Source organism: Rhinatrema bivittatum, chromosome 10 (assembly GCF_901001135.1).
Source record: "Rhinatrema bivittatum chromosome 10, aRhiBiv1.1, whole genome shotgun sequence".
NCBI classification, from domain to species: Eukaryota; Metazoa; Chordata; class Amphibia; order Gymnophiona; family Rhinatrematidae; genus Rhinatrema; species Rhinatrema bivittatum.
Genome location: NC_042624.1, coordinates 78,595,414 through 78,614,344, shown reverse-complemented (window position 1 = coordinate 78,614,344; position 18,931 = coordinate 78,595,414). Strand labels below are relative to the sequence as shown.

Genomic DNA, 18,931 nt, shown 5'->3' with positions numbered 1-18,931 from the left:
TGGTGAATGCACATTTACATAACATATATTAGGTTCTTATACTCTATAGGAAACAGAAGCACATGGCATTATAGTAAAAGAAGAATTTATTAGCTTTTTGTAAGTTATAATAGAAAACCACTAACCCTGCTCTATATCTCAGTTCATTATTGCTTCAAGCAGATATAAAAAATATTAGCATAAATTCTCAGTTTAATCTCACATGATTGTTGAATACTTTAAACAGATTGCTCTGCAATCCAGATGGTTGATGAAGCAGTTGGTGATGCTTGAGAGAGCTGCAGTTTTCGGCACTTCGGTGAATCCGCAATAAACTTGCCTCATGGAGAAGTCTGCAAAATCTCATCGCATTGAACTAAAGCAAACTCTCTCTATTCTGAATATTCATATCAAATCTTCAGAAAATAATTTTTCTTAACACTGAATGGATGCACGGGCTGTGCTAATACTGTTCAGTTAACATGAAAATAAACCAAAATTCATGTAAAAAAAAAAATCTATTTCCTTGCCCTAGCCACAAAATAACCATCTATCTTTCTCAGTACGACTGGATAAGTAATTTTCTTAGGAAAGTAACTCCAAGAAAACTTCCAGCTACCTAGGACTGCTTTTCCTTTTCTAGAAGCTACAATTAATTCTCACCTCATGACTACATTCCTGTATATTTCCCTCTCTTTGTCTCTCAATAAAGCAGCTACATTTCATACTTAATTAAAAAGGTTCATTAGTATTCAATCCCATGGTTCTAATTTTCTCCAGGCAAGTATTGCCCACTCAAGCTCTGATGCAAAGATGTACCATTCATCATTTCAAATAGAAATTGTTTCATAGGTGGACCAAGAAAAATTAATTATAATAAATTCTAGTAACTACCCTTTTCAGTAATGTTCACTTGACTTAGTGTCAGTGTAGTCTTGCAAAAAGAGCCCCTCCTCCACTGTGACCTAGGGACATCAATAACTATCACAAGGAAATGTTAATGGCTCTTTTGTTGGTTTTCCAAAAGGAACATTTGCTGTCCTATCTTTGGGCATTTTCTTAGTTCACTGTAAGCGATGTTTTTTGTTATTGATGTATGTTTCTTTTTTAAATTGATAGCATATTATATCTTAACTGTAAATAACTTTGACATTGTATGAAAGGTAATTCAATCAAATTTTAATAAACTAAACTGAAGACTTGTGTGGTGGCAGCTGCGCAGAATGTTTGTACATGCTAAGAAAGACAACCTTTTCCCACCATTGTCCTCCACGTTTGTCCCACGCGTGCCCACAATCTGCCAATAATGGCCTTCACCTTCTCTGCTAATAGACCATTTCAGGCCTTGTCATCGTTCAAGTTTGCTTATTACAAAACTAATACTTAAGTGTACAGTTGGGCCTCTTTCTCAGTTATTTAATGTTTCTCAATAATTCCCCATAGCCATTAAAGTTAGTAATGCTATGGTTTAAAAAATCTAACCTCCACATGCTCATTGAAGTTTGGATTTTAGCCATGATCCCTCCATGGTCACGCAAGCCTTCTTACATGCCTAGTGCTGTGGTGACACTGCTGTTTATGGTTGTCGCCACAGCTCCATGCAGGTTTACCCTGGTGCTTTCTTGAAGGCTTGATGCAATCATACCACTGCTATTTAGGGTTGTAACTGTTCCTGAATGTAAGAGTTCATTAGTTTCTGATTTTGGATCACTGTGCCCTGAACAAGCAGAGGTGAGTAGCAACAGAGAAGTTAATAAGCCACTACCTTCTCTATAGGAAGCTGGTATGCTGTCTGACACCAGAAGACTACAGATGGTAATTGATTGATTTATTCAGCAGCCAATGGAGTATCCTGGTGAAAATAGCCAATATGTTAAGATACTGACATTAAGAAATCAGCCCTTGAATTACATGGTAGAAATCTTTTAAGTTGTGTAGGCTATCTGAATTGCTTTCTTTATAAATTTAATATGACAGAGCCCATGTCTTTGTCCCATCTGTGCATAAATTCTTGTATTCCTGCAGTATAGAATGAAACATCTTGTTTCCTGAGGCATTTTAGCACATTTATTTTATTTTTGTATTTATTTAAAAAGTTTTGTATACTGCAAATTGGACATTGACATGACCGTCTAAGCGGTTTACAATTAAAACATACATAGTTAAAAGTAACAATTTAAAAAAACAATACAACAAATCTCTAAAAAATTACATTTGGTTTAACTTCCTTATCTGCAAGCATATTTGACTGCCCAACTGTTCTTAAATGGTCTGAATCGATGAAAATCACTGCTGTTTTAATGATGAAAAACATGCTTAGCACATTGTCACACATGATAAAGACTGGATACACCACTTAACTTCTGAATCTAAAAGAACTCTATACAATGGAAGCAAAAATAACAAAACTTGCTCTCCACCAAATAATTTGTCAAAAATATTCTGCTGGAAAAATTGTCATCCTGCTTTGGGGAACCAAAGAAGCGGTCATATTAATTTCTTATCAAAATGTTCACCAAGGAATGCTGTAGTAGTATCTACTATTCAATCGGATGTTCTCAGCACAATAAAACAAAGGCCAAAACTACTAAGGACATGCTTTTGTTACAGAATAATACGCACGCCCCCATATTATCCATGCAAATACAGAATTGATGAAACTCAGCTGGAAAATACTTCCTCACCTGCCCTACAGTCCAAACTTAGTCTCTAGTGATTTTCATCTTTAAATCACTAAAACAACTTTATTACAGATAAAGTGGTTAAACCATGTGTCTTAATGTGATATAAGTAGTAAGATGTTTCACTCTATGCTGCAAAGACTTGTACAAAGATGTGCTTTGATGAGAGATTATGTTGAGAAAAATATATTCAAGTTCATTGAGATCTTTGTCAATGGGTAAAGTATGCAAATTACTTTTTTTGAATTGCCCTCATTTCTATTTTTATACTCTGAAAAGTCCCCTATGGATATAGTTTGAAAGGCTATCATGTCATCTTTTTTGCAAATGTTTTGTAGTATGAAGTCAATATTGAAAGTGTTTGGCTAATTTTTGGAGTTAGCTGGCCAAAACCCAAGACTTGCATATTTTGCACTGCCAAGTGGATAAAAAGAGTTGCTAGGACAGGGCAAGCCAGCAGGGAACACACATATTGAGTGTTGTTCAGTTAGTTAATACATATGAATCTTATAAAAAAAAAATCTATCCTAAAATAATCTGGGTATATTCATTCAGTGCCAGACTTGTGCATGCAAGTCCCACTAAATATCCACATGAAGTTATGTGCACAAATTTTCCCAGATAAATTACCCGCTTATCAGCTCTCTGAATTTTGGCCTCTAACCCTCTATGTACATACATGCATGCTTAAACTACTGGGGTTCACTTTTTTTTTTAATTTATTTATTTTAGAAGCATGGTCCCCTATATATATTTAAGTTTATAAAACTAGTCCCTCATTTTGTGAATTGCCAATTGCAATTAAATGTGGAAGCCAAATATGGTGTTTCATGGTGCCAGTATTTTGTACAAATTACAGTGAACATTTTGTTTGCTGCTTAAATGTTTTACATCTAGTAAGACTATACCCAAAAGTGTGAGTGCCTCTTAATTCATTTTATATACCTTACAGAAATGTGCCCAGAGCAAAGAAGAGCTAATCAGACTGCATCTTCTGTTAGAAAACAAGTTAAGGTAAATGCACATTTTCCTGCAAATATATAAATATTGTTTTGCTAATACAGAAATCTAGAAGAAAAGCTTTTATAATTCATCAGATCTAAACATTGCTTACCAAGTTAATTGCTAAAGTATATAAGGTATCAAAGTCTATTTTAATTTAATATGAAACTTACTGGTTTTGGGAACTTTTTTTTAAATCAAAACACATTTTGAATATTGGCCTCTCCTCATTTTTCAGTTAATCTTATTAAAGAAAGCATGTTAGATTTTCTATCCCTTCTCATATAAAACAAAGACCTGATTCCTAGGTTTGGTAATGTAATCCATTGTTGTCCTCAAACGAAAGCTTGTTTCAAACTGAAAATATCAATATTTGACATACAGGATGGGCGATAAGGTTGATTTGCTCTCGAGTGCAAGCTGAAAGAGAACAGAATGGTTGCCTGAAGAGGAACTTCTATAGATAATTTGTACAGTCTTGATTTTTTTCCCAATAGATTTAAATATATTGAAAAGATCTGTGAAATATAATTTCTCTGAAGGCAAGAAAGTTCACCCTGTCACACAAGTGGGTCATGTGATGGTGAGTGATAAAGAACAGAATTCCAGAACTTTCTAGAAATGACAGCAGCTTTTTCTGTGCTGGACTTCTGTGATTTCAGTATTAATCAGTCAATTGTCCTTCCATCATTTTTCCAGTCCCTTCAAATGAGCTGTCATCTACCTACCAAGAGCAATCTACAACCCATAGAATGTCTACTCAGCTTCTTGTTTTGACCCAAGTAGGCCTGGGATTGCAGTGACAAAATATACCATTTTGATTTGAATACCAAATTGCATCTCATTTTTTGGTATGCTGAAGCAGACCTGACCTAAAAGGGATCATCTTTAAGGAAGTGATAATGTTATTTACTCAGCTAAGGGATAGTACCTTTGCAAGGCTGCAACATGGGATTTTGTTAACGTTTATATCCCATTACTGTTTAAATACAGTGTCTCAGCAGGATAGTAGGTTTAGACTGTGTTCTCTTTATCTCTTTGAGAAGTAGAACAGAATACATTGCCCCCCCCCCCCATGACTCATTCAGGACTGGCTTTTAGATGTGTGACTTCTGCAGTGGCACCAGGTACCCGACTCAAAGGGGTGCTGCTGGCCCTCCTTTCTGCATCCTTCCATATTATATCTGCAAGCAGGAGGCATGTGAATGCTGTGCAGAAGGAAGGATCAGTCTGTAAGGAGGAGAAGAAGGGGAGGTGAGAAAGGGTGCTGTGGGCTAGAGGAAAGAGCAGGATAGATGGGATAGCGGTGCTAGGCAGAGAGTGAGGGAAGATTAGAATACTATGCCAAAGGAGGAAGAGCTGCCACCAAGGGCGTAGGGTGCCAATTTCAGTTTTCACACCAGATGCCAGTTAGCCTGCATAAGAACATAAGATATACCATAGTGGATCAGACCAAGGGTTCATCAAGCCCAGTATCCTGATTCCAACAATGGCCAATCCAAGTCACAAGTACCTAGCAAGTACCCAAACATTAAATAGAACCCATGCTGTTAATGCCAGCAACAAGCAATGGCTATTCCCTATTGATTAATAGTTTATGGACTTCTCCAGGAGCTTATCCAAACCTTTTTAAAACCCATCTACACTAGTTGCCTTAACCACATCCTCTTGCAATGAATTCCAGAGCATAATTGTACATTGAGTGAAAGAATTTTCTTTGTTTTAATGTCTACTTGCTAACTTTATGGAGTGTCCCCTAGTCCTTGTATTATCCAAAATGTTTCACATTTACCTGTTCAAGTCCTTTCATGATTTTGTAGACTTCTATCATATCCCCCCTCAGCCATCTCTTCTCTAAGTGGAACAGCCCTAATCTCTTTAGTCTTTCCTCATAGGGGAGCTGTTCCATGGACTCTCTCATTTTGGTCACCCTTCTCTGTACTTTCTCCAGTGCAACTATATCTTTTTTTGGAGATGCGGCAACCAGAATTGCACATAGTATTCAAGGTGTAGTCTAACCATTGAGTGATAAGAGAGGCATTATGTCATCCTCTGTTTTATCTGCCATTCCCTACCTAATAATTCCTAACATTGTTTGCTTTTTTGACCACCACAATACACTGAGCCTATGATTTCAATGTAATATAAACTATGGAATTCAGATCTTTTTCCTGGGTGGTAACTCCTAAAATGGAACCTACATTTTGTAGCTACAGCAATGGGTTATTTTTCCCTATATGCACTTGTCCACATTATATTCCATATGCCATATGGATGCCCAATCTTCCAGTCTCACAAGGTACTCCTGCAATTTATCATAACCTGCTTGTGATTTAACCACTCTGAATAATTTTGTTATCTGTAGATCTGACTCTCACTTGTCATACTTCTTTCCAGATCATTTATAAATATATATAAAAGCACCAGTCCAAGTACAGATCCCTGAGGCACTCCACTGTTTACCTTTGTCCAATGAGAAAACAGACCATTTAATTCTACTCTGTTTCCTGTCTTTTAACCAGTTTGCAATCCATAAAAGGACATCTTCTTCTCGTATCCCATGAATTTTTATTTTCTTAGAAGCCTCTCATGAGGGACTTTGTCAGACGCCTTCTGAAAATCCAAATATATCACATCTACCGGTTCTCCTTTATCCACATGTTTATTCACCCCTTCAAAAAATGTTGCAGATTTGTGAGACACGTCTTCCCTTGGGTAAATCCATGCTGGCTGTGTCCCATTAAATCGTGTCTGTCTATATGTTCTGTGATTTTAGTCTTTCCTTGATTTTTTTTTTCCCAGCAATGAAGTCAGGCTCACTGGTCTACAGTTTCTCCGATCACTTCTGGAGCCCTTTTTATAAATCTGGGTTGCATTGGTCACCTTCTGGTCTTCAGGTATCTCGGATGATTTTAATGATAGACTTATTATAAGTAATTAGTAACCTGACATTTCATTTTTTAGTTCTTTCAAAACCCTGGGATATATATCATCCAGTCCAGGTGATTTACTACTCTTAAGTTTGCCAAGCTGGACTACTACATCTTCCAGGTTCACTGTGATTTGGGTCAGTTTATCTGAATCGTTACCCCTGAAAACAGCCTCCAGACTGGATATCTCCCCAATATCCTCCTCAGTAAACACCAAAGCAAAGAATTAATTTAATCTTTCCATGATGGCCTTATCTTTCCTAAGTGCCCCTTTAATCCCTCGATCATCTTACAGTCCAACAGACTCCCTTACAGGTTTCCTGCTTTCAACATATTTTAAAACGTTTTATTATGAGTTTTTGCTCTATGGCCAACATTCTCTTTTAGCCTATCTTATCAATGTTTTTTACATTTAACTTGCCATGCTTATGCTTTTTCTTATTTTCTTCAGATGGATCCTTCTTCCAGTGTTTGAAGGAAGATCTTTTGGCTAAAATAACCTCTTCCCTTCACATTTTAACCATACTGGCAATTGTTTGGCTTCCTTCCACCTTCCTTAATGTGTGGAATACATCTGCACTGTGCTTCTAAGATGGTTTTGTTGTTTGTTTTTTTACAGTGTCCATATCTGTTGTACACTAACTTTTGTAGCTGTACCTTTTCAGTTTTTTTCTAACTATTTTTCTCATTTTATTAAAGTTTCCCTTTTGAAAGATTAGTGCTAGTTGTGGATTTACTTATTGTCCCCCTTCCAGTCCTGGACTTGTTATATTATTTCAGTGTCCTTGCTATAAAAATGTTTTTAAAAAATAATTGGGGAAGATAAAACATATAAAAGGTTTTTATGCCACAAAAAACATGTTCTCCTACCTTTTGACTATCTTGCTGGTGGTGTGTTTCTCCTTTTCTGTTGAAGATAACTCTTAGCTAGGGAATCCCATTTATGTGACTGTAATGAACTGCTTGTCAGAGAAAGCAAAGTTTACCTGTCCCATATGTCCTCTGGTGAACTGCTCTCTTCAGTCACACAGATCCAATTACCTGATCTTGGAATAGTTCTCTTTTCAGTTATAGCTATATTATCAATACTGAGGGGTGTAGTAGGGCCATAGAAACCTGAGAACTCTCATGCATGTATGGTAAAGGCCTTTGGGTCTTGTCTAGAAATGGGTAGAACAGATGCCTACTTGACCAACTTGCATGACTGGTGATCTTCTGGCTTCAGAGAATATCTGTTGCAGATCTGTTTCCTCTTGTCTCTTTAAAGAACTAGACTGAAGCGCAAATGTTTATAATGAAATATATTCTTATTGACTTCTTTCCACAGCAAAAACAATTGGTACCATGTAGAACATCTGAGAGTATTCTTCCAGAAGAGTCTCTTACCAGTAGATTGTATCCGAAACAATCGGATATGCTTTCTACTAGCCAAAAGCAACAATTACAGCCTTTTTTCCATGCTCCATTGAAACTGACAGAACAAATGATTCTGTCTCCTCCTGGTAAGAACACACATGTGGAATTATTTTCTTGTTCTAAAGAAGTGGCTGGTGGTGTATGTGTATGTTAGCAATAGTCCATATTGTTGAGTCCTGCATTGCCAAATGACTGCCTTTTGACCTTTGAGAAGGGCACATAATGTAAATAAGACACATGTCAGAATCTCTAAATCAAGTTGTAATTAAACAGTCATAGTTATGGCGCCAGTTTTCTTTTAAAGCAGTCATTTTATTTAATTCTCTTTAGAACCAAATTTTCTGAAGGTTTTTTTTATATGGTCTGTCATATTGAAAGCATTGCTCTATGTTCTTTTTAAATGTTCAGGTTTCTTTCAATCAGATTCCAGGTAAACACATGTAAATTAACATGGTTATGTGAAATATTACCATAAGCTTTACAAAAGCTAACATTTTATAACAGTTGAAGTTTTTATCCTTTTAAATGCAGGATAACAATGAGAGATGTGTAAATTAAGATTTAACAGTATTTATGGGGGTTTTCTATAACTTTATTTTTAAGACTTGTGAAGCTGAAAAAAACAGCTGTTGTGATTTTGTCCGTGTAATGTACAGTGTCATCCTTAACAGGGGGAAGGAGGTTAAATCCGGGCAAGTGTCTTGGCCCCTGCATTTCCATCTTCTCTCACATCCTGCCAGCAAGAAGCAAGCATTGCCGATTACCTATATATGCTGCCACCTGCTGGCTTCAGTCTGAATCCTGTAGGGCTGGCAGTCTTGTGAGACCAGCTAAGATGGGAGCTGACAGAGGCAGTGGCAGATGTAGGCAAATGCAGATAAGAGACATTGTTCTCCTGCCAGTGAGAAGAAGGGGGAGAAGATCACATTGGAAAGGGGGGAGGGGGTGAAGATTATACCTGGTTTGCCCGTAGCCCTCCTCTTGGGTCAGCCCTGCTACCGCTTGACCAGGTTCAAAATGCTTTGAAATGTTGTAAAAAGATGTCTATCAAAATTTTACATTTCTGTTGGCAAAATCTACTAGGCTCATTTTGTCTATTTAGATTTGATGTATCTACTTTGTAGAAATACACTCAAAAATTACAATAAAACAAGTGACAATAAAACAATTTTAAAAACTTACAATAAAAAGCATCAAAGGTTTATAAAACGAAAAATCTAACCTCACATACCCCTTCCACTTACCCTAGTAGTTTGCGTACAATAAAGATAAGCCCTACCTAATTGTTATACAAATAACAGTATCCTGAGGATTTAGTACAGTCTAGAATGCTCAAAAGGCAGAATCAAACAGCCAAGGCTCTAATATTTTCCTAAATTTTAAGTAAAATGCAATAGAGCAAATCTTTCAAGGAGCCGAATTGTATAAATGAGGAACTATGTAACTAAAAGCTGTCTTACAAGTCTTCTTGGATAACAGGACACAGACCATCTCATGGGCCAACAAATCAATACCCAAAGACCTCACCTGGGGCATACCCCAGGGTTCTCTGCTTTCTCAGATCCTTTTCAGCATTTACATTCATCTAATCTGTGACTATCCAGGCATTCAGCATTGAATGTCACGTTTTTGCTGATGACATCCAACTCTGAATCAAAACAGGTTCAGACCTTTCCCCATCCATCACTAATTTCAATCACTGTCTGACAGCAGTAGCCCAATGGATCATCAACCACAAATTCAAACTCAACCTCTCAAAACTGGAATGCCTCTGGCTTAGCTAGCAAAAATATCCCCTGCTATTTCTTCCCTCCCTATCAGGTACTCCTTTACATCCTAAAGACCCAGTCTGAAGTCTGGGGTCCAACTTGACGCAGTCTTACAATGGAAACACACATCTCAAAGGATGTCTTTATCTCCTTTATACATTTGCATGGAATTCCCCAACTGTGCAACTGTTTTGACAAATATAACCTGGCCATTGTGATAATAATCAGCCACATTGACTATTGATATTATTTATGGTATCCCACAATATAACAAATGCCTCCAACTACTTCAAAATACAGCTGCCAAAATCTTGGCTGAGGCTAAAGCAACTGACCACATAAAACCAATCTTAAATCAGATGCACTAGTTTCCCAGTCCAAATACAGGATCCATTTCAAAATTCTGCCAGAATTGTATTATCTGTCTCAATTTTTTTTTGCAACAATGGGTTGATTGAAAGGATTTATATTAGAGGGGACAATGGATAGCCTTGACTTATCTGTCGTGAAATATGAAAATCTTGTGACCATTGGCGATATTGGAGACTAGAGAATGGTACAAATGTGATTATATACTTTAAAAAGTCTCTTTCAACTCCATATAGTCTCAATATCAAAAACATATATGGCCAAGATACTCTGTCAAAGGCCTTTTCAAAGTCAAAACAGACTGCCACCGCTTGTATGTTGTTGGTTTTACATATGGACATTGTCAAAGTCAGTTTCACTATATGAGAACATGTTGCTCTGCCCTTAACAAACCCCACTTGGGAATTAAATTGAGTCTGGGTATTCATTCTATTATCTCTTTCAGTTAAGATTTTAGCGAGGATCTTTAAATCACAGTTCAATAGGGAGATAGCTAAGGTGGGGAAAGACCCACTTTCCCCAGCATCATATCATCCTAACACTGTTATATATGCCTTGTTGAAGCCCAGAAGAAATAACTTATCTTGGAGAGCTCCCAGAAAAGAATTGTCCACTATTTGCTGACTTAAAATCTTTTAGTAATCATATGAGAAACCATCAGGCCCTGAGGCTTTACAGTATTTACTAGATTTAATGACCTTGAAGAATTTAAGATGATTGTATGGGTCTATTCAAAACTATACACAAAAAATTTACAGTGGAGTTGCCATATGAACTGTGTTAGAATTCTAATAAATTTTGGATCTGACAAGACTTCTGCACTTGTTGTGTGTTTGGACTTATATTGAAAGTGCAGATCCAGCCCGTGTGGTGTTTGGATTTCTATTCAAAAACTCCAATTGCTGCCCCAATAGTGTAGGAAGATGTAACTTTTGGAAGAAAATTTCCTCTTCTGTACTACCACCTCTTCTGTCTTCCAAGTGCACAGATATCTCCACTCTTAGTAACAATATTACCTTGATTAGTTTTAAGTTTTTCAATGAATGACTTCCCTTTCCATACCCTAACTACATTAGCTAGGTACTTCCCCACCTTATTCCCAAAATGGAAAAAGTAATGATCCGTTTTCCTCAACATATGCTGTGTTCTCTGATGTAAACTGTATTTAAACTCTGATATTTTTGTAATCTTATTTATGCCTTTAGAATTATTCTTGATTAGTCTCTCCTTTGCCATTCTCAGTTTAACCTCCAACTGCAAGATTGTTGTATTCATTATTTTATTTAAGTCTTTTAGATATGAGAGAATTTCTCCTCATAACACTGCTTTACTAGTCTCCCAGAAGAGGGTGGGTGAGTCTTTATGTTCGGAATTGTTAGTTTCAAAATCCTTCCATTTTCTACAGAGAGAAGATTTGAAATCTTGGGAATCTCCAAAGTTGTTCCCCTATCCCTTGTGAAATAGGTAGACCAATATTCATTTTTGAAACATGTGTGGATGGTAGCATTTTAATGGGCCTTACCCACCTCTCCCAGACTAAAAGGGAACTTCAACCAAGTTTTCTGATTGGTTATAAGTTCTGACAATTTAACTTTTTTCCAAAAAGGTGCTAACTTCTCATGGGGATAATCCTCCACCAAAAATATATAATTCCTGATAATACACTTGAAATGCTTCAGAGATTTCTTTAGTGAGGTATTCGATATCCTGTCCTCTCTCCTTAATCTGATACACAGCTCTTTCCAATAATTTTTTTTTTTATTTTGTATTTTATTTAAGAAAATGCTAGGATCTTCCCAAGCCTATTGCCCTGTACATAAAATCTGTTTGGATCTAAGCAGATTTTTTAGCTCTTCACAAGCAGAGACTAGCTGCCGATTTATCCTATCAGAACCATTTCTTTAGTGTTCACCTTCTAAACTGAAGATCAGCGCCCCTAAATCCATTCGCTTTTGTAATCTAATTTTCTTGGCATGACCGAAAAAGAAATTGTTCTCATTAAGGACTGTTTTCAACGTTCCTCACCTTAGTGTGGGTGAATATTCAGTCTCGAGATGGTGAATTACAAAGTCAGCTATGGGCTTTTCAATCACCTTTCCATACGCTTCCCATCCTAAAATAGAGAGGTTCAGCCAAGAGAGGACTGATGAAATAATTTTTATTTGCAATAGAATAGAGTAATGGCTGGATATAGTGGAAGACAATATATAGGCATGTGCAGAGGTAAAAAATTCACTTTTGTTCATTTCATTTTATAGGTTAGTCATTTGTTCAGTTTGTTTCAAGTAAAATAAATAAATTATTTTTTTGTTCATTTGTTTCGTATTGCAGCCTATTTTGGGCTTCCAAATTGGGATTTTCTAAACATTTCTAATGAAACTGGTAGGTAGATATCATTAGAAGAGTAAAGGCATGCCAACACTTTAACACTGTCAACATGGCATCAAAAGTGGCATGAAGAGCCCAATTACCCACAATGGGGCAGATCAGTACCAGCAGTGAAAGTTCTCCAAGGCATTGTCAGAGGAGCAAAACAGCATCAAGAATGAGCCATCCTGCATGAATGCTTGATCAGTGGGCTCCCTGTTGGTGCAATAAAATTCCTCCATTTGTGCAGTCTTTGGACCTCTTGAACAGCATAATTCAGCAGCTACAAGGCTGGTGAGTGTAGCATGATGAACAGGAAGAACCTGGTAGATTTGAAACAATTGTCCTTTTCTAACTGTAGTGCAGTCTTGACTGAAGCTAACAATATGGTTGATGCTTCCAAGCATGAGTTCATGGAGGAGAGCTGTGGTAAAATGGATAATATCCTCTGTTCCAGTAAGGTGGCCAAGCTCCCATGGGCAGTTTTTGAACAATGGTTCAAGGAGTTGAAAAATTATATACTAGCCACAAAACAGATTTTGGAGGCGGTGGCCATCCTCCAAAGTGAGGTCTCTGAGATCGAGTGCTGTGTGGAGGTGGAGCTGTGAATTTATGAACAGGCAGTACTGACTGATGAGAAGAGGAAATCTGTCTGCATTGGAGAAAGCTAATCTGGACCTTTGTGACAAATTAGATCTAGAAAATTAGATTGTGAAGATGTAACCTATTTCCTAGATTTTCCAGGATCCCCAGATTATACTGACTATGCATAAATGGTAATTAAACTCTAAGTTATTTTCAGTGCCAGAAAAGAGACTGACAAGGAAATGGAAACTGTGATTGATAGGGCTTATTTTCCTTAGCTCCTGCTCAGAAGAATTTATCTCAAGATATTACACATTATCATGATTTTCCATGTGAAGCAAAAAGTGCTTACCCATGCCAGGAAAATGGGAACCGTTAATTGGAATGGCCATACTGTGAAAATATATAATGATCCATCTCGGACTATTCACAGATGGAGAGGACTAAGCGATACAATGTCTATTTTGTGCAAAAAATAAATCTGATACTGCTGGCCGTTTCTCTTTGGTTTTGTATTTATAATAAGCATGATTACTTCCAGGGTAAGGGAATCTTTGGAAGCTATCAAAACTCTTCAAGGGGCAGGAATAACAGTGAAACAGACCCTAACTGCCAAGGATTCTGCTACAAAGAGTGAACACCCCAAATGGCAAAGAGTGGACAAGGGGGGGGGGGGGGGGCACCAACTAGGCCATAACTTACAGGTATTAGCCTCTTCAAGGGACACTCCCACATGAAAGCTGGCCCCATTGGCTCAAGCCATTGAATCCTGCTCTGTGTATAGCTCTGGACTATGGTTTTTCTTATGTAGGAGTGGTTTACCAGTTACTGATACTTTGTTTTTGCTGTTTGGGAGCATTTGACATTGTTTCTGATACTTAAGTCTGTTGTAGAAGAAATTTATATAAGTGTGTGGGTGATGTAAGAGCACCTTAATGGTCTTGAGGTTAGTGTAATCATTCCCTGGAGAGAATTGGCCTAAGCAATGGAAGGTAAGGGCCACAGCCTGGTTAAGGGGAAGGTGGGAGAGAGGTGGCTGGAGTGGCTGCTTTGTCTCCCTTAATGTTAAGGGGATGACCTCTCCTATGAAGCAGCAAATGTTGGTAAAAGAAGCAGAACAAATATAGAGCAAAGAACCTTATCTCAGATTTCAAATAGAACCAATACCAATGCTTGGTGAGGAAAAATGTAATATGAGTTAGTTGGTGTGTTGAATTTCCTATGTGGTGCCACAAACATTCAAGCAAGAATAAGTATGCCTGTTAATGGTTGTCAGCAAGCCAGACATGGAGTTCACAATGACAACCACTGGTCTTCTCATTCGTCACCCAAAATAAATTTTTTACATTTCATTTGCAAGTAAAAAGTTATCTACCACATATAGTTAGTCTCCAATTTCAGCAAACCCAGTTCTTGATGACAAACATTCCCGGCACTAACTAGTGTTGTGTCCCCTGAAGCAGTCCCAGGACAAAAGAAAAAATTGTTTATGAAAACATACTGAACACCGACAGATAAGTGTGTATTGGACTGAATCTGTCTCGCACCGTCATGCATCACCATCCCAATTGGCATTCAACTGCTGAGTGACGCTGCAATTTATAAAAGCCGATCAGAACAATGCTGAGAAAATAAGAAAAAGATGTGTGGTTAAAGGCATTGGGCTGGGTACGAAAATTACAAAATATCTTTTTCCAGATGACCTAATGTTCACCCTATCTGAGCCCAATGCTTCTTTACCTTTATTGGTTGCAGAGCTTGAGAAATTTTGAAGGGTCTCCAGTTTTAAGGTGAACAAGGATAAATCTAAAATTCTGAATATTACCCTTTCTAATGATAGTTACACAATTCAAAACACATTTCCCCTTTAAGCGAGTCCCATATTGTTTGAAAATCTTGGTATTTATATAGGAATAGAGATGACTTAAGTCATTTTGGCTAAATTATCCCCCTTTGATATCTGCTATCTTTCATGATTTGGATTTCTGGGAGCGATGCAATTTATCTTTCCTAGCCACATTGCAGTGATCAAGATGAATGTGTTGCCACATCTTTATCTCTTTCAGACTTTACCCATTGAAGATAGGGCTTTAAAAACTTGGCAAAAAAAGATTTTAATTATCTGGCAAAGATGCCCCCTAGCATAGCTAGAGTACATTCCATTATGTACTAACCTATACTGGCTATAGGATACTTTTTCAATGGTATCTTACACCAGTATGCTTACATAAAATATATCCTTATGTAAAGAGCACATTTGGCGGGGTTGTGGTAAGACAGGGAAGCTTGTTCATATCTGGTGGCTATGGCCAAGTGTTCTGAAATTTTGGGATGGGTTGATTAGAGATTACTTCATATTTATGTTCTAAAAGACCCCAAAGTTATGCTGCTAGGTTTTCCTATAACCACCGTTATTGCTAAATTGAATACTCTTGTATTGCAAATTCTCATTGCCACGCCTGTTAATTAGCTGCCGAGTAGGAAAAAACTGACCATGCTCACATTAATATCTGTATATCAATGGCTACAGAGTTTGTTTGGGGAAATTACAGCAAGTCTGAGGCAAACTGGAAACTGTATCAACTGTGGTTCAAGATAGAGAAAGTCATAGTAGATTTTTGTTCCCTGTGTCCTTTACAAAGATGGAGATTCTAGAGAACTTGGGGTGGGGATGGAAGGGGTATTAAGGAAATAATTTTTAAAAAATCTGTTGTGCTGTCATTGAATGTGTATGTATTCAATCAGTTTCTATTGTAAGTTTGTAATTAGTTGCAATTATATTTATTCAATAAAACTTTGAATTGAAAAAAAAACACCCCAAGGCTCCAAAACTGGGGCAAAGACCTCCAACAACAGTGGCACGAACCACAAGAGGAACAGAGTGGCACCAATTGTGGCATGAATAGCTCAAGACACTATGAAGGGGAAACAAAATGCCAAAAGAGGGGCGATAGAGGGTCAAAGCAACAAGAGTGGCATGAAGACCCCCAAAGTGTCATGAGAGCTGCAACGCAGCCACCCAGAGTAGCAAGAACACACCAAGGCTTCAAATGAGGGGCAATGGGCATCAATATGTTGGTACAAAGCTCTAGGTAGGGAGAAGCTAAGGAACATCCCTGGAAGAAGCTTGATGTAATTTTCATATGGCATTAGGTGAAGGTGCTGACTGTTTAGGCTTGGGGTTGGTCTTCCCTTTTCCTATGCATAATCTGATTTACAGCCTTATCACTATCATCTGCCTTCACCTCCTAAGGTGCTACTGACTAGAGGAACCATATGCTCTTCAGACACTAGCTGTTTAATATCTCATGATTCAGGGATTCTAGGACACTATTTTTCTTCTGAAGCAGTAATAATGGAGGAGTGCAGTCCAAGTTTGAGTGCTGCATTCTGCTTCTGTCTTTTCTGTATCACCAGAAAAGAGGTGGGATGGGAGAAGAAACCTGTATTTTTATCCCATTTTTATTTTGGGTTTAGTTTGGTGTGTTTAAAGCTAAACATTCCAAGCCATCAGATGATATTTAAACCCCAATATAACCAAGAAAGAAGCAGGGTAAGATAACTAGGCCAAGGTAAAAGAAGAGTACAAAAAAGCAGTAAGGTAGAATGGGAGGAGAAACTTGTATTTCTTTCTCATTTTTATTTTTGGGACAAAACATTCCAGAATAAAAAAAAAAGTAGGGTAGAAGAACTAGTCTGGGATTCACGCAGCAAACATGGAGACATCAAAATCCATAAAGTGGCACATCTGGGGCATGGCAGCTAGGCAAAGTGGCAGCAAGACCTACAAGGTGCTTTCAATCATCTTGCCACTCGCATGGAAATTCTGGAAAGTCCAGCAAAGGTAAGTTGATTTTCAGAAAGACCAGCTTTTCAATCAACTCTCAGCCTTGAACAATGAGGGCACATGATATCCCCTGCCATTGAGAAGACATGTTTGCTATGCACACTGTCTGGTGGGCAGGAAAGATAATGCTGAGCCATCTTGACCAGGCCTGGCCATTTCATAGACTTGTGTGTCCAGTATGTCAGTACATCTGTATCCCTTTCCTCAATGAGCTTTGTTAGTGTGTGTCATAAATTTCTACTAAGGTCTACTGTCCTGGAGTGTGGCGACAGTCTCTCTTGCCAGCTGCTTTAGCTATGGTTTGTTTCAGGAGAGATGGTTCTGTGGGGGCAACATGGATTTGATATACTGATATGGGAAAGGAAATGCTAGCTGACAGGGTACTGCTCATGCCTGTATTATATTCTGGGATGGCACATCTTCCTGTGCTATATCCCCACTGTTCCTCTGCTTCTGGTACTCCTGTCCATGCACCCTAGATGTCAGTATCTCCTTCATATGTGTGAGATGCCAGGACTGAAGGGCAAAACTCCCTTCATCTATTGATCACAAAAATGTGGCAAGCATGCAAGTGTTTTCTGTCAGAGGTTTCAATCTTACTTGCACCTACTGCTGCAAGAAGTCCACAAACTAAAACATCTCTTCTTCTATTCCCTCTTGCTCACAGAAATCCTGCACTTTTTCTTCCACAATATTTGCTATGGATCCACACTATTTCTGTTTCCAGAGAGAGATCAGAAGGATGCCTGCCTCTACTAACTTCTGCAGCATCAGACTCTTAATGAAGCATCCCAAATTCTTCATGCTTCTCATGGAGAAACTGCCCACTCTTCACCTTCGATGGAAATACCCTGCTATTTTCCTGCACTTCTTATTGTGTCCTTCAAAAATTGGAATCCTGTGGTCCTTGGACCTTAGCTCCAGGGGACACCACCACCATCCTGATGCTCTGTCACTGCTAGAGCTGATGCCTGCTCCTGCCCTTGGACAACTCCCATCAGTATGTTCACACTGTTCCAGATGTCACTACTGAAATGCACACTACTCCCCTCTGCCTTAGCCAGATGTATCTGCAACTGACTATGTTACTGGTTGCATAGGGTGGGAATAACCTGCCTACTTACATAGTCCTGGATGACACTTTGTAATTGGAGGCTAACTGATGCAGCAGATGCTTAAAATTCAGGTTCTCCACTATCTGCAGGGGCTGGTCATCCAGGGCAACTATGTCCCCGATGCACCTCATTACTACTTTAGATACTACGTGCCTCTTGCCCTAGGACAATGATACAGAACATCACCCCACTGCCTCTATGATGGGTTGCTGCTGCAGACACATGGCAGGGGGCTGCTGGCCTGCCACCTGACGAGTGGAAAGGGCCATGGGATTATCTTGAGGAAAAATCTACCCCTTTCCTCTGGCTTTTGCTTTAAGTGGCAGAGGGGGTCCCCAGACTCATACTGCTGCTCTCCCTTAATGTCAGTGCTAGCAGGTGTTGCTTCTGCAGAAGATGCTTAATACCAGTTTTTGTCAGATTCCCCAGTACCTTCCCTTAACTGATGATGTTACTGCAGTGAATTCACTGAACAAATCACTCATGCTCGCTATCTACACTGCCTACTCTTCTTGGAGGTTGCTGTTATGCAACAATATCTTCTCTCTCTGCTATCACCTCACTGAAGGCTAAGATACTACTGACTAAACCTCCAAAGTTTTTGTCAGCTCCTTTTCAATGTGATTCAGGGAATCAGATGACATTATTCCTCAGAATCAGTTTGTTGAAAATACTACTTCCATTACTTCAGAAGCAATAATTATGAAGGAGTATGCTGCTGGGTTTTTGAGTATTGCATTTCTGCTGCCACTGTCCTTTCCTGTGCCCTACTAACGCCAGCCTCTGATGGCTTTCCTACCTTTTCCCCACTTCAAAACAAGAGGGAGAGCAACAGGTGGCAGTGGCACATTCTCTCCCAATTTCAATTTCT

General features: G+C 38.4%; 1 protein-coding gene across 8 annotated transcripts in view; it reads left to right on the top strand.

The window, feature by feature from the left end:
- Window positions 1-18,931, top strand: part of BRDT (bromodomain testis associated) — a 108,159-nt gene that overhangs the window by 65,030 nt on the left and 24,198 nt on the right. For 7 of the 8 annotated variants that reach the window (XM_029617679.1, XM_029617676.1, XM_029617680.1 and 4 more), the window contains 2 exons: window positions 3,613-3,674; window positions 7,920-8,094. In XM_029617679.1, coding sequence (XP_029473539.1) covers window positions 3,613-3,674; window positions 7,920-8,094 — 237 coding nt within the window. Of the gene's footprint in view, window positions 1-3,612; window positions 3,675-7,919; window positions 8,095-8,679; window positions 9,119-18,931 lie in introns of those variants that run through there. The other variant, XM_029617682.1, reaches the window with a different exon arrangement.